The following is a 23,060-nucleotide window of genomic DNA, read 5'->3' on the forward strand; positions in this document are numbered from 1 at the left end:
AGCCACACCACCTCTTTGCTCTTTCTCAACTCTGCTCTTTATTCTGGGGGCCAGAGGGGACCCAGGATATGGGAGAAGGTGCCAGTTCTCTGGGTTGAGGTCCTTGGTGTCACATGTTCCTGGTTTGTTGCAGGTGGTAGCCTTGGCAGTTTCCCCCAGGGAAAATGAGCAGGCACAAACCTCTTCAGTAAGTTGGCCCTTTCTGGGCCCCCCTGCTCCCTCTGTGAACCCCCTCATGAGGATTTGGTAGCACAGCAGGGGTGAAGGGATTGGCCAGGTAACTGAGGCTCCCATTTTCAAGTTGTTTGCTGAGGACATGAGAGAAATATTGGGTTAGTGCCAAGGAGATTCTGCCATCCCCACCTGTAAGCACACCCCTGCCATTTCCACCCCTGCCCCAGGTTGAAAGGCTGGCATATGAGAGTAGCGTGATTTGAACAGAGTGCACACCTTGCAACCCACACTTCCTAGGCAAAGCCTCGTTCTCTCCAATGCCAGACTTATTTCGGCTGTCGTAGTGGTGCCTCGCAGTGGCAAAGGACAGGCTTGTAAAACATGCTCATCTGCAAGTCCAGGCGACCTGTGCCCCACCTAGCCTCATAGCTGCAGCAGGTGGAAAAGGCTGCCCTGGTGGGGAAACTGATGGACATGATTGGATTGCTCACAAACCTAGCTCTAACTTCTTGCTTATATCTCCCCAACTTTTTTTTTTTTTTTTTTTTTGCATTCTCCTTCCTCCTCTCAGTAGGACGCCTTGTCTAAGGAGCAGAAAACCTAAAGGCAGGTGGAGAGTCCAGGAGACAGGATGGACCACCAGACACCTAACCTTCAGCGTTGCCCATGGCCTGGCCACATCCCATGTAACATAAGTGGTGCCCACCATGTTTGCACTTTTAATAACTCTTATTTGCGTGTTCTGTTTTGGTTTCATTTTAAAACACCGATATCTAATGCCACAGTGGGAAAAGGAAAGGGAAACACTTTATTCTTTCTCTTATTGTAAGTTTTTGGATCTGCTACTGACAACTTTTAGGGGGTTCTGGGGGGTGGGGGAGGGTGTTGTTGAGGCTGAGAAGAGATTTATATGCTGTATATAAATATATGTGTAAATTGTATAGTTCTTCTGTACAGGCATTGGCATTGCTGTTAATTTCTCTCCCTCTCCCTGCTGGGGCTGGTAGGCGCTCTGGACACATAGTCCAGCTTTCTGAAACCCAGGACTCTATCCGAGGCCTACTAAACTTCTGTTTGGAGACTGACCCTTGTGTATAAAGAGAGGGGAGTCCTGCAGTTGTACCGCGGACTCCATGAGTTCTTTTCCAGTGGGAGGATTGCATCACCGCATGCCATTAGTCATCAAAATTGACAAGTCACTTGGCCCTTGGCCTTGTCCAGGGAGGATGGGCTAAGGAGAGAGGAAGGGAGTCCAGATCTCATGAATAACCTCACAGGTACCAGCTCTCACAGGGTCCATGTGTTTCTGCTCTCCAAACCCCCAGAGGACCCAGCGTTGGTGGTTGTACCAGTATCTTAGTGACCCTCTGAGCAAATTATCCACAAGGGATTTGCATTACATCACTCGGAACGTTTCATCCGTGCTTAGCATCTACTCTGTATAAAACACGAGAGGGGAGGCAAAGGATGGAAAGACACACGGCAGGGCCTTTTTAAAAGCAGATGTTTAATATCTAAGCAGGGGAGAGGACAGGACAGAAAGCCTGCATGACGGCTGCAGCGCCAACAGGGAACTTCACCTCCCGGCAAACCTACCAGTGAGGCTCCCAGAGACGCAGCTGTCTCAGCACTGGGGGCAGAACCAGGTGTGACCTCTCCTCTCCTCCATCTCCCGCTGTCCTGGTGGCCATCACAGGCCAGGTGGGTGGGTTGGGGGAGGTGTCAGTCACCCTGTTGGTAACATTGTAGTTGTTTCATTGTTTTTTGTTTTAAACCCAGTACTGACATTCTTCCTGTTCCCTCAAGTTTTGTTATGGGTTTCCAGGCTTTAAGCTAATTCCAGAAGTAAAACTGATCTTGGGTTTCCTATTCTGCCTCCCCGAAAAGGGCAGGGCTGATAACCCAGCTTTCCGCCAGGAAATCCCGGCCCAGCTTTCCTCAGGCATCACAGCCGTCTTCCCAGGATTCCAGTGTGCGTTGCCCGTCCTTCAGGTCTGAGGCGCAGCTTCCTCTGCCCAGGTGCTGTGCCCATTCAAGTGGCCTTCAGACAGAGCAGCAAGTGGCCCTTAGCGCCTCTTCCCATAAGCAACTGTGGTGGCAGTGAGGGAAGTCGGGTAGCCCTGGACTGGTGCCCTTACCGGCTCACCCTTGCAAATCTGCATCTTGTATTCCATCCCAGCATCCCCATAAGTGCCTCCACCTTGGCAGACTGTGTATCCTGTTCCGGTTCTGGAAGGCATTGGCACCACAAGCGCTGCTCCTGCGGGAGGAGCACAGCCTTTTCAGGACATGCTCTGATGGAATCTTGGGCTAGAGGAGGTCCCTGCTATCCTAGAGAAGTCCCAGAGGTTGTTTCAGGAATGACGGGTGGCCCTGCCCTGATGTGGCAAGGTGGAGAGGAGGCCTCCTCCCGCTAGCCCCAGTGAGAGAACTCAACGTGCTGGAGCTGAATGGGCCTCGCAGGAGACCCTGGCCCCACTTTCAGGCCTGGAGGAAGCATGCACACCTGGAGACGGCACCTGCCTGTAGATGTTCGGGACCTACATGATCTCCCAGGCTTCTTGTCTCCCACAAGATCATGTGTGTAGGCAGTGTTGTGTGGTTTTCCTTTGTGAAGGAGAGAGGGAGACTATTTGTGGCGTGTTTTATAAAAAATAAAAATGGGTAAACCTTGGCGGCTATTGCCTCTTTCTTTGGGTGGTTTCCTCTAATGAAAAGGCTTGATTTCCTAGAAAGCTTAGTTCGTCTCTCTGGCTTGGGGTCCCTCCACTTCCATCCAGGGATATCTGAGGTGCTGCCAATGATGAACTGAGCAGGGGTCCTGGAAGTGGTCACTGGGTGGTACTGCACTTAGAGCGGGGACTCCCTTGCTGACAGTGTTAGTGCACTCTCTGTAATTCTTCCTCTTACCTCCACCCACGCATCTGCCCCACCGGATGCCCTTCCCTGATTGCCACTCCCTTCCTCTCACTGGAACATAGGGAATGTTGCTGGCAGAGCTTTGGGGGCAGGGCTGGGGGAGGAGCCTATTCCACGGCTTCAGGCTGCTAAAAGTGGGTACATTGCCGCCATCCAGATGACAAGATGCCAGGCTGAGATGTAGCCATAGGTGGGGAGCAGACCCTAGTGGGGATTTTTAGTCTGTGCCCCAGTTGTGTGGGGTATCTATTCTGGCTGAGGCTGCAGGTCTGGTTTGCAGAGCTGGAGAACTCCCGGATGAGAAGTAGCAGCAGGGATGGAGGTTCTGGGGTTTCTCCAGCACGACCAGCCTCTTTTCCTTTTTTTCCTCCCTGCACACACAGCTGTCCCTGGAAATGACCTCCTCAACCACCCCCTTGAGAACCTTCTCCAGATTCCTTGTGCCACACTCTGCCCCATCTTTGCAGGTGAACAGAAGTTAATTCCTCTTGTAAAACTCTCCTCCAGCTAAGCTTTCCTGGGACAGGGTCTAAGCCCTAGAATGTGGTCACACAGGCCCGTCCTCGTCCAGGGCTGGTCCTTCCTCGCAGCTCAGAAGAGAGGACAGGCAGTTCACTGCACACTTACCAAGTGCCAGGCACTGTCTGCTGCATATACAGGCCCTGTTATATGTATGGAATACCACAACCCAGTGACACAGGCATCACTGTTCTATTTCCCAAGTGTGGACTCAGACTCAAGAGTTCAGTGACTTGCTGGGGTAACCCAGCTGGAAGGGCAGAGCAGGAGTCATCCTTAGATTTTGTGACTCCAGGCCTGGAGCTCAGCTCACTCCTTGCTGCCTTACTTGAAGGGTTAGAACTGCAGCTGCCTCCTGCCTGTCCAGCTTGGGCCCTGGTGGAAGTTCCATCCAGCAGTGAGTGCAGAAGAGCAGTTAAGGTTCTTTTTAGAAGCCACCACTTTGCTGAGGCCTGTACAGGCTTCTGGGATTTGGAGAAGAGAAATAAGGCAGGCATTTGTCCCTGTAGGACTTCACTTGGAGGTTTGGGGTTGACCTTGCCTCCAGCAGAGAGCCCCTAGCCTGGCAAGGGAAGAGGGAGGCCTGAGCTCACACTCGACTGCAGGGCAAGCTGCAGCCCCCTTCTGCCTTCCCCTGCGCTCACCAAGGACAGTAGGACCAAGAGGCAAGGAAAAGTGCAAGATAGATCCATCCTGTTCCTTCCTCCACCTGGAGCTTCCCGAGCAATGCGCAGCCTCTGTGGGGTGAGGAAGACTAGGGACATTTTTAGTCAAGGTGCTGAGAGGTAATTCCTGCTGGGGCCAGGCATCTTTTCAGGGCCACTATGATGCCGACAGAGAAGGAGCCCCAGACCTGAGGGACTGCCTCCTCCAACAGGCCCATCCTTACTCCTGGTCCCCAAAAGGGTCCAAGTGGGACGGGAAGCTGGAAGCACACACCGCCTTGTAGATCAACAACAACAACAAAACACCAAAAAATAAAAAATAAAAACAAAACAAAACAAACAAAAGACCTAGATTGCCAGGCTGTTCATCTAGCCATTTAATCCCAAGTTCCTGAATGACCTGCAAGGCCACAGTTGTGTCCCCCAAGGAGGCCGAAGAGAACTTCCAGGCACCCTGAACTTCTGGTCTGTGGCATTGGGCCTTTTTCTACTACACAGGTAGAAATAGGTGAAACGATGTTTTCATGCAGCACTGCTGAATCAAGCTCTCAACCCTAGGGCTGGAGCCAATATTCCCCTTGTGTGCCTTTCATGAGTTGATAAGGAAAAGGGTCATGACCTTGGTTCCTGCCTGTCTACTCCTGCAAATGTCTGTGCTATGTATGGGGCACAAGTCTCTCTTGTCATTTCTTGTCAAGTCTTGGTGGGGCACTCTGGCCAATTCCTTTTTTTTATGTCATAAGTTTATTTACACACATATCTAGTATGTCATATGAGTTCAAGTTTGATCCATTTTCCAGACACTGCACCTCTCAAAATGCTCTTCACAGCTGTTAAACGGATGAACTGAAACACTCTTCTACGCCACCTTCAACCAACCTCTCACCCAAGCAGCCCCTGCTCCCTTTACACTCTGCATTGCCCTGTTTTCCTCTGTCAGCATGCACTCTGTGAAAGCTCTCTTGCCTGTATCCTCCTAGCCAGAGCACCAACTCTAGCTACTGGTCGACCTCCTGTATGTGGCACCCCAGACCAGGCCTGTCTACTAGTGCGGGGCAACCCTGAGAATTCACACACTCGATGGTCACATGCCCTGCATACTTGGATGTGGTCTCTCCATACAATGGTAGACTCACTGCTCAACTGCTCAGAAGACTCAGTCAGGAGAGACCAGGATAAGCTGAAGTAAGCACACCCCTCCCACCTCCCAGGCTCAAAACAGAAAGGCGTTTTTCTCACTGCTGTGTCGCCGCAGTGAGATAACAAGGGTAATGCACTCAGCACAGTGCCTAGTACAAAGCTGGAGCTCACTATCTGTCAGTCATCCTCCTCCTTCTTTGTATCATCAGTGAGCCTGGCACTGGGAGGAGCCTGAAAAATCCCCTATTCTAATGGTTATACATGGAAAAATCTAAAAATCTCAATAGATAGGCAAAGTGGCCTTCTCTAGGTCAAACAGTTAGCTTGTGGTGGAGCCAGAATTAGAATTCACTTCTTTCAACTCCTAATTCAGTATTCTTAATAGGGATTGCTTTGCTATGCATTTAAAGAGGCATATAACATGTACAGATGGGAAAGTCCATTAAATGATGGAAAGAAGTGTGTCTACTGAGATGTTGAGTAGTGCACTGTGTCAGATGTTGAGTTGTTTAGGGAAAGGTATAATGAGCTATACCTGATAAGGCAGTGAAATGAGGTAGAGAGAGCGTGACGAGATGCACATGCTATTGCAAAACTGTATGATGTGGGCTGCATTACGGAGCAATAACTTCCAAAGGAAAGCTAAGGATGGCGGAATGGATTAATATCAGCAGCAAAACTACACAGTTTGGCAGGAAAGGCAGGGCCAGTGGAGAGAGCACTTACTACAGGGGTCCTCAGCCTCGTTTTGCTAAGAACTAACTGTGTGTCCTTGAGCCATTGGCTTCACCTTTCTGGGCCTCCTCAGTGTCTTTTTGCCGAGGAGTTCTTACTGTATGTCAGGCACTTTGCTAAGCCTGTTATCTTATGAAATCATTGCAACAACTCTATGTGGTATGCAGAAATCTCCTGCTTGCCTCTCTAAGCCATTCTTCCCCCTTCTTCACCTGCCGTGTGCCCTGCCTGGGGCACTGACTCCTATGCGTGGCATCCATTGTGCTCCCTGGCTGACCAGGGGTCTAATGGGAGATGGGAGAGTGGGAGTTGAGGGAGGACAGTGTGTTTATTCCCCGTAAGGTTGTCTTGGGCTGGCTGTGTTTTTCAACTGAAAAGTATCACTCCTCTCTAAGAGGCCTATCTACCTGATTCTCTCTCCTTCTCAGTTCCTGAAACCTCTCCTCCCCTGCCTCTTGGGTCTAGGGGTGGTAATAGCCCCACTGCCACTAGCCCTGCATTTCTGATTTTCTGTCCATATCTTTGGACCATTCTAATTGAAATGTTGCATGTGTTTCTCTTGGGATTCTGAGTGATACAGAACTGACGCTATAGGAAACAAACTCATAAAGTGGAACTCTGGGTTTGGGTTGGTCATGAGCAGCTCAAGGACAGCCTCCTTGATGAGGGTAAATAGGACCCATGGTAAAGGGTGGCATGACGAATACTCACATTATCACTGAATGGGGCAGAGAATAAAGTGGAGGGCAATGTGCTGGGAGATCAAGCGGTTCTAATACTTGGTTCCTAGGGCAATTGCAGTGATTTCAAAAATTATGGCATCACCGGATTTTTTGTATGACCCTAGAGAACATACATGGGGGAAAGGACAAATTGAAAGCTGTGAATATGCACAGGAATAACTGGAATTCCTCCCAGGAAACTTTAAAGAGGAGTCTCTCCTCTCCTATAGCTGCAAGGACCGTGACGATACAGACCAAGCCCAAACTGCAGCATTAATTAAATGCTGGACCCCATTAGGACTCCTCAGGACACAAGCAGGGAAGGAGTAACACCAAATAACATATGACTTAACCTACCCATGTAGAACTGGGTACCTTATCCATTAAATTATAAAACTGAGCTTGCTTGGAAGTATTCCATTACAAAATGGAAATGGTATGTATATAGGGAAAACAGCCCCATCAGGTCAAGAAAGCACAAGTAACCTGCGCAAACAGGTGGTTTTCACTCCTGTGGTAGCTCCAGGTAACAACTTTGCTGCCTTTCCCTCAACCACACTTTGACTTCATGAGGAATTCCCTGTGACCAGTGAATAAATGAGAAAAAAGCATGAACCTAATTCTGCACAGTATGCCAGCACCAGCCAGAAGTGGACAGTGCCATCTACAGCCCTACTCACGGATGACCCTCAAAGACTGTGGCGGACGGAAATCTTCCCAGTGGGCAGGACTTCAGGCCGGACAGGGAACTGTCCACTTGGGCCTGAGTCATGGATCTACACCAACTCATGCAGCAGATGATGGGGGACTGCCTTGTTGAGGACTTGAAGCTAATTGGTGGCAAGAAAAATTTGGAATTTAGGAATTCCATGTGTGGAATGGGGCCCATTGTGCCCCACACAAATGCCTATCAGAGAGCAGCCATGGTGGTAGATGTTCTCAATATGACTCATGCTGTCATGAGCTATGACTGTCATTAAAATTAGTTGGCTGCTCTCTCTAGCCACCCTGATGCTGGTTCAGTGGATCCATGAACAAAATGGCATGTCAGCAGGGATGGAGGCTGTACTTGGACTCACAGCATGACTGTCCTCTCGCCAAGGCCCATTTAGCTACTGCCACTGATGAGCGTATGACCTGCTCACAGCAGAAGCAACTGAGGAGCCACTGACATGGCAATATCTCCCAAGAAGGCCAGCAGGTTATGTGGTGCCAGATTGATTTCGCTGGACAGTTGTCGTTATGGAAAAGGTAGCAGTCAGTCCTCACAGAGGATAGACTCATATTCTGGGTATGATTTGCCTTTCTTGCCCATACTGTTCCTGCTAGCATGTCCATTTATGGACTTCAAATGCTTTATCCATTGCAATGATATTTTTCACAACATCGTCTGACCAGAATCACTGGTCTTACCACTTTTCCCATTACCCAAAGGTGGAATTACCTGATTCAGACTCAATTACAGCACCAGCTAGAAGACAATACTATCATACTGAATGCAGTATATGCTGTAATTGGGGGCCAATATGTAGTGTTATCTACCCATAGATGGGATCATAATTCTGGAGACTAAAGGGTAGAGATGGGTGATCCCTTTCATTATTACGCCTAATAACCCACTTGAAGACTCTTACTCTTTGTTTCTATAGCTTTGGTCTCAGCAGGTTTGGAAGTCCCAATGACCAATGGAGAAATGCTTCCGCCAAGGAAAAGTTCTGGTTCTGATGAATTAGAAGCAGAGGCTTCCTCCTAGTCATTTTGTGTTCATGAACTGGGTGAGGTCATTGTCCTAATTACCTGGGGGAAATTGCAAATGAGAATATGAAGGATTGGGCTTGCAACTTAAGAATTCATCTGATGTACCTTTTCGTACTCCCTTACCCAAAAGTACTGGTCCATGGAAAATGGAGCAACATGCCAAGAATTCAAATCTTATAGGAATGAAAGTTTGAGTTATCCTATGAGGGAAAGCACCTCCTCTAACTGAGATGCTGGCTAAGGGTAACAGGCTACAGAATGGCTGGAAAATATGGCAGCACAACAGAGTAGAAGGTGCATGTATAGCGTCCACCTCTTACTAACTCTGTAAGGCTCGATATTTTAGGGTGACCAAATGTCCCAGTTTTCCAGGACTGAGGGATTTCCTGAGACACAGGACTTTCAGTGCTAAAACCTGGCAAGTCCTTGGCAAACCAGATAAGTTATCCTATTTATGATCTATGCTTTCTTCTTCACTATCCTAACAATAAATAATAACTTTCTTATCTATTCAGCAGGTGCATATGAATATAATGCTCAGCTTACATATTAAGCCTAGCTATGCCACTTACTTGTGGAATGACCTTGGGCAGAAGACTTAACTTCTCCCAAAGCTTCACCCAAAGCTTCTCTACGCCCACCATTACCTCACTTACTTATTAGCATGAATGAACTCCTTTGGCCTGCTACCTCTTCCATGTCACCCTTTCTCTGATACCAAATATGTCTGTCTCTCTTCTCCACCATGTCTAGAGGTTCACCTAACTTGGAGGTCTCGGTGTCCCTTGACCATCTCTCCAAATCTTAACACTCAAATCTAACATTTCTAGGGTGTATGGAAGGTGCTAAACACTATGGCAATTGCCTTGAGAATGACTTGCTTAATTGTGGCAACTCTGTGTTTTTGGATTTGGGAAACTGAGGCTCAGAGAGGTAGTCAATTGTTTAAGATTCTGCAACAGGTAAAAATAGTAGATCTGGGCTCCAAACCCCACAGAATGCTGGAGGTAGGCACAAACATGCAAAAGCCAAAAGGCAGTATCCCAATCCTCGATCCGTAGCAGCTGCCAGACATACAAATGGCTTCAGGATCAGGCTTATCACAAGAATAAGAGACATAGGTTGGGTAGCAACTCTTGTAATCTGAGAGCGTAAATACTGTGTACATAGATAGGGTGACCTTTTAGCGGCTCCACTGGATTGTTGCCTCATGGGAATGCCTACCTAGTGTGGCCAGAGAAGCCAAAATCCAGCCTTTTACACAATATGTTTCTGTTTTAAAACATTGACAACTATTCCAGTTTTGAAAAAGCACTGTAAGAGTCAAACACATCGGGTCTGTTGACCACCAGTTTTTAACACCTGCCTCACAGTCATGGAAGGAGAAATTGATTGAGTGAGGACTCAGTCAGAGGTGACGATCATAGCAAAGAAATGAATAGTTATCATGCACTGTAGAAGCAATCACATTGATGCAATTTGCAGTTTGTAAAGATGACAGAATGAAAACCACTCCCTTGTGTTTTTGCTGAGGTAGAAGCTAGAAAGAACTTGAGAAATAGCAGAAAGGACTAAGATTAGAAATCAGAATCTAAAGATTTGTGGTACCAGAATAGTTGACCTTGGGAGTACTATTTGGCCTTAAAAAAGAAAGAAATCCTGGCATTTGTGACAACATGGATAAACATGGAAGACATTATGCTACGTAAAATAAGCCAGGCACAGAAAATACAACTACAGCATAATTTCACTCATATGTGGAATCTACCAAAGTTGGAACTCATAGACACAGAGAGTAGAAGGGTGGTTACCAGGGGCGTGGGTGGGGAGAGAGGAAGCTGTTGCTCAAAGGGCACACACCTCCAGTTATAAGAGGAACAAGTTTTGGAGACCTAATGCCCAGCATGGTGACTACAGTTAATGATAATGTGTTAAATACTTGAAATTTGCTAAGAGAATAGATCTTAAGCGTTCTCATCACAAAAAAGGGCAACTATATGAGGTGACAGGTATGTTAATTAGCTTGAATGTGGTGACCATTTCACAATGTAAACAAATATCCAAACATCATATTGTAGACCTCGAATATATATAATTTTTATTTGTTGATTATATTTCAGTGAAAGTGTAAGAAAAAAGAAAAGAATAATGAATTACCTTCAAGTCTACTAGTAAAGGCTGATCTTAGTTTTCATAAAGTCAGTTTGACTTCCCCTCTCCTTTGTTCCCTCCTGAAAATGCCATAAATGCCATATAGGACACCTACTGGGGCAGTTTTCCAGGAGTCTTTCTTTTGGATTCCCCTTCCCAGGAGTCTTTCTTTTGGATTCCCTTTCCCGAGAAGATGTCTTTTGAATCACCCCCTCCCTGGGGCCAAATGACTCTCCATCAAAAACTGCAATCAGGCTCCTTGAACCAAATCACTTTATCACAGTTAAATTTCTCTTCTGGAAATTTCCATCAGTCTGCCCCTGGCTTTTACTGGCACACCATCCATTCAGGTACCCCCAGAGGAAGCGCCTCACTTAGAGTGTAGACCAAGGAGAGCAGAAAGGAACTGTGGGAGGATGAGAGAACCAGTTGCTGACTGGCTTCTCTCGCCTTCCCTCCCTGGACTCCGGCTGCCTCTCTGTGGAACTCTCTCGCTGGCTAGATCCAGCTTCCTGTTAGTTTCATTCATTGTTCTGGTGTTTGTGACAAGGGTTCATAATATTCTGGGAAGACCTTGAATTTGGAATCAGAAGACCTGTGTTTGTGTCTGCCTCTTACTATTTGCATTTTCCTAGGGAATCCTCTAATGTCTCAGAACTTTGTTAATAAAATATCTATCACTTGTGTTTCTTATCAGACTCAAACACATGTATATGAAAAGCTTTATATAAACCATGAAAATCCACGTGGACATAGGTCAGATTGCTCTTGGCCATCAAGAGTAAACATGTCTATCTTTAATCACAAAGGGAATGTGGCAGAGCAAACATTCATACACATTTCATCCTTCTGTAGTCTGGAATGGTCAATGGGAAGTGGCTGCCCACCAAGGATGATACCTCCCAGTCTCATTTGTGTGTGAGTGGGTTGAAATGACCAGCTTTTACTGATAAAAGAATATGAGCAAAAGTAATGAGTATTTCTTCAAAGCCAAGGTAGTCAGAAGTGTGTGTGCTTTTTCTAATTTTTGTTCCAGCTACTGCTAGATGAAGAACACTCCAGGTCCCCAGAGGCCGACAGTTAGAAAATAGAAGGAAACTGAGTCCCTGAATCATCACATGGAAGAAAGCCACCTGCTAACCAAGAACATCCTTATTGGATTATTACGGGCGTGAGAAATAAACTTTTATTTTGCTAAGCATTGAAGTATTGGGGTTTATTTATTATAGTAGCTAATATTACCCTAATGATAAATGAGTCAAAGGGACGGGCATGTTGTGGCTCAATCAGTAAGAAGTGCTGAAAATAAACACGTGCACAACGGCTAACAATATCTTCTTCATACTGATGAATACACAGGCCAGAGGGCCAAGGAGTTGCAAAGGGCCATCTACAATGCTGTGTCGATTAAGGTAGCCAGGCAGTTTGATTGTGTGCAGGCATGTGCACACACACTGCTTTTGTAGACATTCTAGGACCACAATATTAAAGCTAGAGGTAATTGGCTTCAGACGTCATTTATGAAAACCTCAATCATAGTTCAGGATAACCCAGAAAGGACTCAGAAAAGGGGAGTGATGGGCACAAATGGATTTTGTGATTTTGCATCTACCATTTAATCTGCTAAAAGGCATTTAAAAAAAAATTTTAAGTTACTGGCTGGCAAAAAAACCAAATGAGGTTTTTGGTCCAACATTTTTCCCTGCCTGCGTTTTGTGCTGATCTGTTTCACTCACAAATCCCATTGCCATCTCCTTAGCTTCCACGGTAGGAATTGTATTCCTGATGCTGCTTTCTCAGCCCCATTTTTGGCCAGAAGTTTAAGCCCAGGACCCAATTTCAGACAGCTTCTGAACCTCAGCAGAGGGCACAGTGGGGCCACAGTTAGGATCTGCCTACACTTAGCCTTCCTCTTGAACTCTATCCTAGCCATGCTGACTGCTGTCATTCCATGACTGTGCCATGTCAGGCTTCACCCTTGTGCCTTTGAACGTGCTATTCACTTTTTGTCCATCCTTCAGTATGAAGCCCCTTACCAAAGCAAATCACAATTTTATCTTCCTTCAAGATCCTACTTACGTGTTACATTCTCGGTGAAGTCTTTCCCAATTCTTCCAGGCTGAGTTAGCGTTTCTTTCCATTGTGTTCCCATGGCACTCTGTTTAAATCACTCTTAGAGTGCTCAGGGAAAAGGACTGCCATTAGCATTTGCACCTTGGTGTCCACATGTGTCATACACCCCTTCTCATCACTTGGCTTTTGGAAGGGGCAATAGTACCTACAACGTGATCATCCTCCTCCTCTCCGCACCTGGGTTGTTGTACCAGGAGTGAAGATTTGACACAAAGCACCCAATCCACAGGCACTCCAACACTGTGACTGTCTTCTACAAAGGATTCTACCTTCTCAGAATGGCGCTCTGGAGATGGAGAGTTGGTCATATTCTCTTGATTGAGAATTTGCACTCAGAGGGAAAGGGGGAAGTTCCAGTTCATTGTGGTGATCAAAGCTGTGAGGTCATGATATAGTGTCGGGGCTGGTGACTATGCTGGGCTCTGTGTAAGAAAATAAATCAGAGGAAACACCTTGGGAGATAAAGGAAGAGGATGGGCCCAACTGGCAGAAGAAAGCAAGGGTGAGAGAGACCAGGTGGCTTGGGGGAAGTGGGGAGAGTGGGCTCAGTTCCTGATGGCTTTCAGGCTCCTGCGGCCTGGCTGTGCTTCCTGCCTTGGCTTCCACAATATCCCCCCACCAGGCCTTCAGAGCATTACCCCTGTTCTTTGAATGAGTTTAACGGGCTTCTGGATCACTTCCCCCATGTAGACTGTGAGGTTTTTTTTTCTTATTTTTTTTTTTCCTTTTTGAAAGAGTCTTGCTCTGTTGCCCAGGCTGGAGTGCAGTGGCACAGTCTCGGCCCACTGCAACCTCTGCCTCCTGGGTTCAAGCAATTCTCATGCTTCCGCCTTCTGAGTGGCTGGGATTACATGAATGTAGCACCACACGTGGATAACTTTTAAAATTTTTAGTAGAGACGTTAGCCAGGTTGGTCTTTAACTCCTTGACTCAAGCAATCCACCCTCCTCAGCCTCTCAAAATGCTGGGATTACAGGCGGGAGCCACCACACCTGGCCTAGACTATTAATTTCTTGAGGTCAGGAACTATGTCTTGTTCTTCTTTGTATCATCAGAGTGTCATTCAGTATATTAAACATGCTCCTAAATTGTTTGTTGAATGAATAATGAGTAAATTAACAAGTGAAGAGATGTCCATTAGTAATATGTACAGGGCACTGTTTTCCTAGATGGAGTCTTGCGCTGCCGTGCCTTTCTGATACAGAAATCTCCTTCCGTAATTACCACAGCTCTTCCTAATACTTACATCTTCTAATTTTGCAAAGTCCAGGTTTTGACAAGTGGCATTTCCGTGAAGCACTTTTGCTTAAAATATAGTAGGGATACAGTTGACACATTGGCCCCTGAGTGTGAGAGGAGAGGACACCTTCACCCGAGTCACATCTCCGCAGAAGAAACCCAGGGTGGCCCCCTGGACTTTTCACTGAAGAAACACAGGGAGAAGCAAGCTGTATGTAGAGAGATATAAGTATAGCTTTTATTATTTTTTTTTGAACCAACCCAACATTTCCACTGGCAACTGTCAACATAGCTTATGACATGAGCACTGTTTCTTTTTTACTTATTTTTTTCTTAAAAAATGTGTTTAAAATTAAACAGGTGTTTTTAAATTTCTTTCCCCCCACTTAGAAAATGTATTTATGTCAATGCAGAAAGCCTAAAGATCCGTGGGCAGTTTCGTGATGATGTCTTATGTCCGTGTGTGTGTGTGTTTAAAGCCAGGTCCTTTCCACATTTGTTGGGAAAAGGTCTGTAGGGCATGGTGATCTCTTTTCTAAAAACCCAGGCTCCATGGGATTATAACAACTAAGATTCCTCTTACTGGAGAAAGAACTACCCCACAGGCTGGCAAAAGAGCTTCATGAAGTTTAAAAACAAGCAGGTACATGGGAGAAATTGAAGAATTCCAGTTCCTACCTTGTAAAAGTGCTTTCATATGTGATCTGAGGGACCAGGAGAGGTAAAGGGAGCCCCTTGTTCTCTTATAAACCTCTAAGTGTTTCCACCACTTCAAGAAATATAGTCAGCCCTCTTTGTACAGAGCATTAGAAAGGGAGAGAGTGGTGAAGCTGACATTTCTCGGGATGCTGACATTTAAAAAATAAACTTTTCACTTAAAGATCTCACTGGTTGGATAGCTCTTCTCTCCTGCCTCAGGTGCAATGCCAAAGATACTCAAGAAGGCCTGTATCCCTTTTTTTCTTCCAGAAGCCCTTTGTCATCACACACCATTCCTATTTGTGTCCCTCTCTCACTTGGTGGGTCTTCCTGCAACAGGATATACAAGTGGACATGGACGCAAAGACACACAGAGTTGGAAAGGCTTGGGCAGAGAGAGACAATTGCTTTTTGTATTTGACTTGATTCAACATAGCATAAAAGGCTCCTCCTGCTCCAGTTGAAGCTCCTGTAAGATCGTTAGTGCCCTGCATGGGTGAGCAAGCTTATTTCTACCCCAACGCCATCTCACCTCCCAAGAACTCAGAGAAAACAAGGAGATGAGGAACTGGATCTTGATGGAGCCAAGAGGTGGCGCGAGACCATGTGTCTGAAAATTCATGTTTCTCTCTGTTGGCTCAGACCTGGAATTCCTTCATGACACCTTTCTCACTCACTTCAGAAAGAAAAGACAAAATAAAACAATAAGCAAAACCTAACGACAAAATGAAAGCAACCGCAATAATAATTACAATGAAAAAAGAACCCCACCCCAGCCACATGAATGTGACTCATTTTCACGACTCGTCAGCTGAGTGAGATAACAGGACTTACTGAATTTGACAGACAGGAGAAACCCTGCCTCCAAATAAATGAGAGGCAAAGGAATAACCAGAAGGTGGAACAGAAGGAGGTGAAAGGCTCTGACATTTGCTTTGGGTCAGGGATATGAGGGGGAGATGGGGTGGAGGTGGATTTGTTGCTGTTGTTTGTTTGTATTTAATTAAATACTGTGTAAAGTGGGTGATTCCTCCATTGTTTGATTAAGACTTTGCCCTTTCAGTTCATTGCCAGGGCCTAAGTTGGGTGAAGTTCCTGGGGCTCGGGTCTTGATGCTGCCTCTCCAGGGCTGCACAGTCCAGAGAGGTCACTGGTGGGGAAGTGCCCTTCTCTTAAGAGAAGTTCTGGGCCTGCCCTGCCAGAGGCTCTGTTCTGCAGCTCAGAACCCCTTGATGTAGCAATAGGCCTCCAGTGTGGCAAAGAGTATGTAGAGGAGCCACAGGCTCACAAAAAGCCACGTCGTGGCGAGCTTGCAGCCACGGGGGCCACCGAGCTCCCCGCCCAGGTGCGGCCGTCGTCGGTACAAGAGCACGCTGATGCAGACAAATGCAAAGATGGTGAAGAGGGTGACAGAGAAGGCCAGCGTGCCGGCTGACACGTGGAACTCCTGTCCCTGCAGAGCCCAGTAGATGGCGGCCACGGACCAGGCCAGGCCGATGCCCAGGAAGACGTTGACGGCGTTGCTGCCCGTCACGTTGCCAATGGAGGCGTCTGCATATACGTCCTGGAGGGCGGCAGCTTTGCTGGCGAAAGTATCTGGAAAGGGACAGAGACACATGGGAGCCGGCGGGAGGCTAAGGTGTGCAGGGTCTGTCTTCCCAGTATTCCCAAAAAGCAGCTTGAGCTGGTGGGCCGAGCCCAGGAACGAGAGACAAGGGCTGGGGGTCTACTCAGAGCTCTGCCACAAGACAGCTGTTTGGCCCTGGGTAGGTCACATCCCTGAGCTGGGCTTCCCTTCCTCATCTGCAGTGATCCGAAAGATTCTGAAGGGCTTTTCCTGTTCTGATATTTACTGGGTGGGCTTATTGTTCTCCTTTGAGTACTTTTTACTGAAAAAGTAAAAGGGAAGTTTGCCGTCCCACATCTCCCAGGGAACCTTGACACCCTGGGAAGCTGCTTGGAGTAGATGCGTGATTGTAACTGTCATATGGGGCCTTTACTCATGAGCCACCAAGAGTTATTGAGCAGTGCCTACTAACTCAGCACTGGGTGAGGTGATGGAGTTTGGGAACAGAGGACATGTTGGGGAACCGTGATGAGGACATGCAGGACGAGCTGTGGACTCAGGGAAGATGGGGCCCTGTCTCTGTGGTGTATGTGTGTGTCACAGGGCCTTACAAGGTGTTTGACTTTAGATCTTGGCACAGATTGTAGGCACAAGGAGGGCTGTCAGAGACATCTAGCCCAATCCTTTTATTTTATAGGCAAGAAAAATAAGGGTCAAGGAATTTACCCAAGGTCACATAGGATGTTAGCAAGAGACTTGACCCTAAAGCCCTCATGTAAGGACCCTTTCCATACCATCAACTGTGTCCTAAGAGCTTTACCCAAAGCCGCTTAATCAGATCAGCGGATCACAGGATAACCTTCTTAAAGCCTCAAATGCTGTTAGCTGTTGTCTGGACCAATTGCAAGGACTTGGAGGTGCCTAAAGGTATCTGCCTGGCTTGCCTCATTGTTGCCATTTTTTTTTTTTTTTAGATCTCTCAGATAAAATCTCTTCCATTTCTTGCCCATAGCCTTGGTTTGTTTTTGTTCTTCTGATCCTCCGATACTTCTTCCCACCTCTATGCTTTCCACCATATTTCCTCCCTCCCCTCTAATAATTCAGGTTCCCCAAAGCCTGGAGAACAGAGATCATAGGGCATCTCACCCACAGGCCTTCCTGGGATCATCCATCTAATTTCCAACCTCCTGATGCATTTCCACAATAGCTAAATCTCTTGTATCACTAATGGACAAATAATCCTACCGGCCTGTGCTGGGGTTTTGGAAAGAGGTTTTCCTAGAGTATGCAGATTTAGCTACTCTCCTGAAGGATATGTTTGATTTGTACAGAAAGGATTTCCCTTGGTCCAGCAAGCAGAGTCCTGTCTGATGAGATTCAGCCTAACCTTCCTGCAGGAGGATGCCCTCTTTTTCTTTTTGGGGCAATTGGGATGCCAGCTCCCTGGCAGACTTTCATAGTTCAGAAGCCCTGAAACCCCTAACTGAATTAAGTAAGGAACCTGGGCTAGTGCAGCCCCTCTCTACCTGCTAACTCTGACATTCAGGCCCAGCTTCTGTCCTTATGCACTACCTTTTCTTCTTCTTCATAGGATTTATCCAGATAACTTTAATTATATTAGTTGAGTGCTGCCTCCTTCACTAGATTATAAACTCCACGTGGAGAAGGAGGTTTGTGTATCTTGCCTTTCATTATAGTCCCGGAAACCAGCACAATACTGTAACAGGCATAATAGGGGCTCAGTAAACATTTGTTCAATGAATGAAGGAATGTTTGCTCCTATTTGTCTCTGAGTGTTGCTAAGAAAAAGAGAGTATGTAATTCATCCTATAAAAAGATAAAAGCTGTGGAGCTTCCTTTGTCTGTCCTGCTAGGAGGTACTTTGTACTCATAGTGTCCTTCCAAGCAGAGGAGGTCGAGGATGTATGTGGGCATTTCTCCTTTGATACCTTTGAGCTGGCTAATTTTTAGCTTCCCAGAGATGGCCAGAGGTAAATAGAAGGAGGACAATATCTACATTATTTCAATTGCACTGTTTGTGGCCTATTCACATAATGTGGAGGTTAAGAAATTGGACCACTTACTTTGGCATGTAGCTAAATAGTTTCTCTGTCTGTGAAGTGGGGATAATAACTCACTCTATTTAATAGGGCTTTGGGGAACATTACAGGGAGAAAATGTGTAAATTCCTGAACACACGTGGTGCCTGTCATGTTGAAAGTGCTCGGGAAATATTAGCTGTGTTACTAATGTCATTATTCATCTCTTTGATTGACTTTTGTGCACTTTAAGGGGAGAAGCTCTGTTAAGTTCAGATCTAAGATAGAGCAGAAGATAATGAGATGCAGTGCAAGGGTCATTTGAACCAGGTAATATCCTCTTTGCAGATTCAAGCTCCTCTCACTCTCACCTGGTACAGAGGTGCCAAATGCCACGAAAACAACAGCTGTGACTGAATCCTTGAGCCCAATGGTGCAGCCGAAGTGCGAGGCCAGGTCCCCAATGATGGCGGTGAGCATGCCGATGATGAGGATGGAGACGGTGAAGCAGGCCCAGCCGTGGCAGTACTCTGTGGGGGGCACACAGGCAAACAGCACCTTCCAGAAGACCGTCAGGAAGTGCATGACATAGTCAAAGCAGGAGGGCAGCCTCTCCTCCCCTGATTCATCCTCATCCTCATCCCCTGCTGGAGGCAAGATAAACAGGCAAGAGAAAGGGTAGTAAGGTCAGAGTCATTCATGAGATTAATTCATGAGAAGGTCAAGCCCAACCCACACCACAGGCATCAACTGCTCAAAGGGGACTCCAGCTATCTTCTGGGTAGCTGGTGGGGGCCAGGGCCAGGGTGCCAGAAAACAACTGGAAAACAATTTGGGCTGCCTCACTGGTCAGTGGCATACAGGGCACCAAGGTAGAGTTGGAGAGAGAGTGTCAGGGAACAAGGAAGAGACAAAAGTAGGTGATTAAGAGGGACAAGATAGTGGAGCAGAAAGAAAGGAGGAGTCACAGGCTGCATTTGGTTGTCTAGACACAGAAAAGTGAAATCAGCTCAGCATGGCCACTCTTCACGATGCCGGTAGGGCTCCTCTCAAATTTTCTGACCTGACTGTTGCAATAATTATTGTAGTTCTGGTCATTATCTGTCCCCTGAGGGATGACTGTCATTCCAGATCATGAGAATATACGGCAGAGCTGGTGCCATCCTCCAAATACCTCATGGGGCAGAGCAGGGATGGGCCTTGATTGTCCTTGCCAGGAAATGTGAGCAGAGTTGCCCACTCAGCAGCCCTGGAGGGGAGGGTGTACTGAGGCATGCCTGTGCCTTGCCAAGGGCAACCTCTGTCATGTTCTGGCAAAACCAGTAGAAGCTGGGTTTCAGAAAAGTAGAAGTCAGAACACTTGGGTTCTCATTCCGGCTTTGCCATGAAGAAAATCTGTGAGCTGGGGTCAATCATCTATTGTTTCTGAACCTCAAGCGCCTCCTTTGTAAAAGAAGCAGGGTAGATGATGTGGCCTATATTCCACTTATTGTCTCAAGGGGCACAGTCAGGTCATCATAGGGGGAGCTAGAAAGATCTAAAGCGGGCGATGAGAAAAGTGGGGCAGCAGCAGCAGCAAACGTCTCTTCCTGCTGTCCTTTTGCTCTGGCTCTGGGGCCTTGGGGATATGACCCTGGGGGTTGCTATGACAACAAAGCCTCTCAAAAAAAGACAAGGCCAGCAGTGCTCAGCAGTGCAAGAGGACCTCGGTGATGCTGAGAGGTGATAGTAACGGTGGTTGGGAGACCTTTCCATCGCTGTTCCAACACATCTGCAGGCTGCTGGGACTCCTGGCTGTGCTGGGGGCCGCTACTGAGGGGGCCCGTCAGTAAATGCAGAGGAAGTGGTTTGGAATCATCCAGGTGTTTTGTCAGAGAGTCGATGCAAAACATTTTATCAACTTCTAACTCTCACATCTCTAAATCGGAATTGTCCTACATTTTACAGAAGAGAGGGATCAAACAAATGAAAAGAAAGAATGGCGGAAATCAGAATTTATTGAGTTTGTATTTTATACAAGACTCTGTAGCTTTCTACCTTTCTGAGAAAGGTAGCAATAGTTCCCCTTTGGAATGAGGACATTGAGTTCAGAGAGGGTACGTTGTTCCAGTTCATACAGCAGAGCAAGGATTTGAAATTAGAGATAGTCATGCTTTTTCAGTTATACCATGATTCTTTTCCACAGTGGCCCAGTGAATCAGTAGGCATCTAGGACTAGAGCTGGGAAGACTGAGCACATAGGCCTTCCCAGAGTCCGGTGGGCTGTTAATGTGGCTTTACACTTCCTTCTCAGAGGTTGTCTGCTTCTCCCAGCAAGGCCAGCCTGAGACGCTTCTCACCTGCACTGACGGTGATGGCCTCCATGAACTGGTCCCTCCAGGAGTGGGTCCCCACAACCAAGGCCAGGTTTGTCTTCTTGATCAGTTTGTCCACCGTGGTCTGTTAGGAAGAGAAAAACTTGGAATCATGAGGTTAGAATGCTCAGAACCAATGAGGAGTCTGGTTCTTCAAAGGAATGAAAGATGCCCTGCCATCAGGGTGTTCTGACAGTTATGCATGGAATGGCCTTGGGCTATCTCTATTTTTTTTTTTAATTGAGACGGAGTTTCGCTCTTGTTACCCAGGCTGGAATGCAATGGTGCGAACTCGGCTCACCGCAACCTCCGCCTCCTGCGTTCAGGCAATTCTCCTGCCTCAGCCTCCTGAGTAGCTGGGATTACAGGCACGCGCCACCATGCCCAGCTAATTTTTTGTATTTTTAGTAGACATGGGGTTTCACCATGTTGACCAGGATGGTCTCGATCTCTTGACCTCATGATCCACCCACCTTGGCCTCCCAAAGTGCTGGGATTACAGGCGTGAGCCACCGTGCCCGGCTCGGGCGATCTCTTTTGAAGCAATCCTTCTATTTCCCTTTGTTTCTGGTTGTAATCTTTTTGTTTTGTTTTCTTTGAGACAGGGTCTCACTCTGTCACCTGGGCTGGAGTGCAATCATGGCTTATTGCAGCCTCAACCTCCTGGGCTCAAGCCATCCTCCAACTTAAGCCTCCTGAGTATGTGGGATCACAGACATGCACAGCCACACCCAGATAGTTTTTATTTTGTTTTATTTTTTGTAGAGATGGGGGTCTCCTTATGTTACTCAGGCTGGTCTCAAACTCCTGGGCACAAGTGATCCTCCCACCTTAGCCTCCCAAAGTGTTGAGATTACAGGTATGAGTCACCCATTGCCTGACCTGGTTGTGACTTTTGAAATTGGCTATTTTTAGTAATACAATAGAGAATAAGGATAATGATGTTAATATATCTTGCCCTGTAGTAGTGAGTTTTAATATTTTTGCTTTAAAAATGCAGTTAAACAATAGTGATAATACATTTCCGGCCTTTCTAGCCCATTTATTTCACATTCTATGTTATGTTTCCTCACAATATTCCTAACATACAAATGGCCAGCCTATTTGTTTCATGTTACAAATGGGGAAACTGAGACCTGGGGTGGGTAAGTGATTTGTTCAATTTCAGCTTCACATATTCACTAGTGAAGGTGGGGGAAAAAAAACAGGTCTTCTGCCTGCCACTTTAATTCATTTATTATTCAATTAGACCACACTGATTGCCTGACCTTGAACTCATAGGACTCTTCGATGATGACCTCTAGTTTGAAGTGTTCGCCCAATACTGGCTTTCCCATCTCTGCTACCCTCTTGGCCTCCTCTTCCTCCATAGTCAGCTTCCTGTCTGTCACCTCTGCAACAAAACAAAATCAGACTCATTTTAACACCTTTTCCATTCCCTGGAAGGATACAGATCAGAGTATTAGGCATGGGCAGTGGGTACAAAGCTAATAACTCTTGGGAATGGGGAGTTCATATATTTTTTAGTGCCTATTTTTATGAAGTACTAAACACTTTATAACTAGACCATGAGAGTGTGCCTTGCAGGCTGGGATAGGAATTGCTCTTTCTGTTTTATACCTGGGTAGACAACCTGACCCAAAACTTTTCTGAGAAATAGCATCAAGTGAAGTTCTCAAGACATTCAGTGAGATGTTGGGGAACTGGGAAGAAAGGCCAGATTTTTTGACCTCAAGCTATTTTGAACTGTTGGCCGGTTTGTTCAACCACTTCCTGTAAGAGTTCTTGAAGGTGCAGAAGTACATTTATTCAAAGGAAATGTCTACAGCATTTTGACTCATTTACCAATGGTCCCTTCTCATGGTGAACAGTTAAGACATTTTTTTTTTCCACTTTGGCTGGTGAGTCCATTTTAAGACCACTTCTCCATGAAGACGTGTTTTCTGGATTAGAGTGAAATAGAGATTGAATCTTTTTATTCTCCTTTGATTAGAAAATTGCTCTTGGCAGCTTATTTCTTTCAGAGCTCATTTAAACATCTTCCCGTCCAAGTCCACATTCTCACATGCAATTAATTCTTTTATTCGGCTCCTTAATTGCTTTCATTCCACACAGTAAACCTCCCAGGGAAATCCTGAAGTCCTTGAGATTATTCAAGGACAAAATGGGTCAGAGGCCAAGAAGGTCTTTTTTCTCTCTAGCTGGGGAATTGATGAAGCAAAGGGAGGGTTGAGACTCCAGCTCTC

The 23,060-nt window shown here is 46.5% G+C and overlaps 2 protein-coding genes across 28 annotated transcripts in view; one reads left to right on the forward strand and one right to left on the reverse strand.

Moving 5' to 3' along the window:
• Window positions 1-11,984, forward strand: part of SMOC1 (SPARC related modular calcium binding 1) — a 158,068-nt gene extending 146,084 nt beyond the window's left edge. For 2 of the 6 annotated variants that reach the window (XM_035260837.3, XM_035260841.3), the window contains exon 12: window positions 11,820-11,984. In XM_035260837.3, coding sequence (XP_035116728.1) covers window positions 11,820-11,833 — 14 coding nt within the window. In that variant the 3' untranslated portion in view covers window positions 11,834-11,984. Of the gene's footprint in view, window positions 1-745; window positions 2,849-11,819 lie in introns of those variants that run through there. The other 4 variants (XM_035260835.3, XM_035260839.3, XM_035260836.3 and 1 more) reach the window with 2 other exon arrangements.
• Window positions 11,985-14,371: 2,387 nt separating this feature from the next.
• Window positions 14,372-23,060, reverse strand: part of SLC8A3 (solute carrier family 8 member A3) — a 154,234-nt gene continuing 145,545 nt past the window's right edge. For 16 of the 22 annotated variants that reach the window (XM_078335259.1, XM_078335255.1, XM_078335266.1 and 13 more), the window contains 4 exons: window positions 22,083-22,207; window positions 20,800-20,899; window positions 18,832-19,107; window positions 14,372-16,450 (listed from right to left, as the gene is read on the reverse strand). In XM_078335259.1, the coding sequence (XP_078191385.1) occupies window positions 16,074-16,450; window positions 18,832-19,107; window positions 20,800-20,899; window positions 22,083-22,207 (878 nt within the window). In that variant the 3' untranslated portion in view covers window positions 14,372-16,073. The remainder of the gene's footprint in view (window positions 16,451-18,831; window positions 19,108-20,799; window positions 20,900-22,082; window positions 22,208-23,060) is intronic. The other 6 variants (XM_078335261.1, XM_078335260.1, XM_078335257.1 and 3 more) reach the window with 1 other exon arrangement.

Source organism: Callithrix jacchus, chromosome 8 (genome assembly GCF_049354715.1).
Source record: "Callithrix jacchus isolate 240 chromosome 8, calJac240_pri, whole genome shotgun sequence".
Taxonomy (NCBI): domain Eukaryota; kingdom Metazoa; phylum Chordata; class Mammalia; order Primates; family Cebidae; genus Callithrix; species Callithrix jacchus.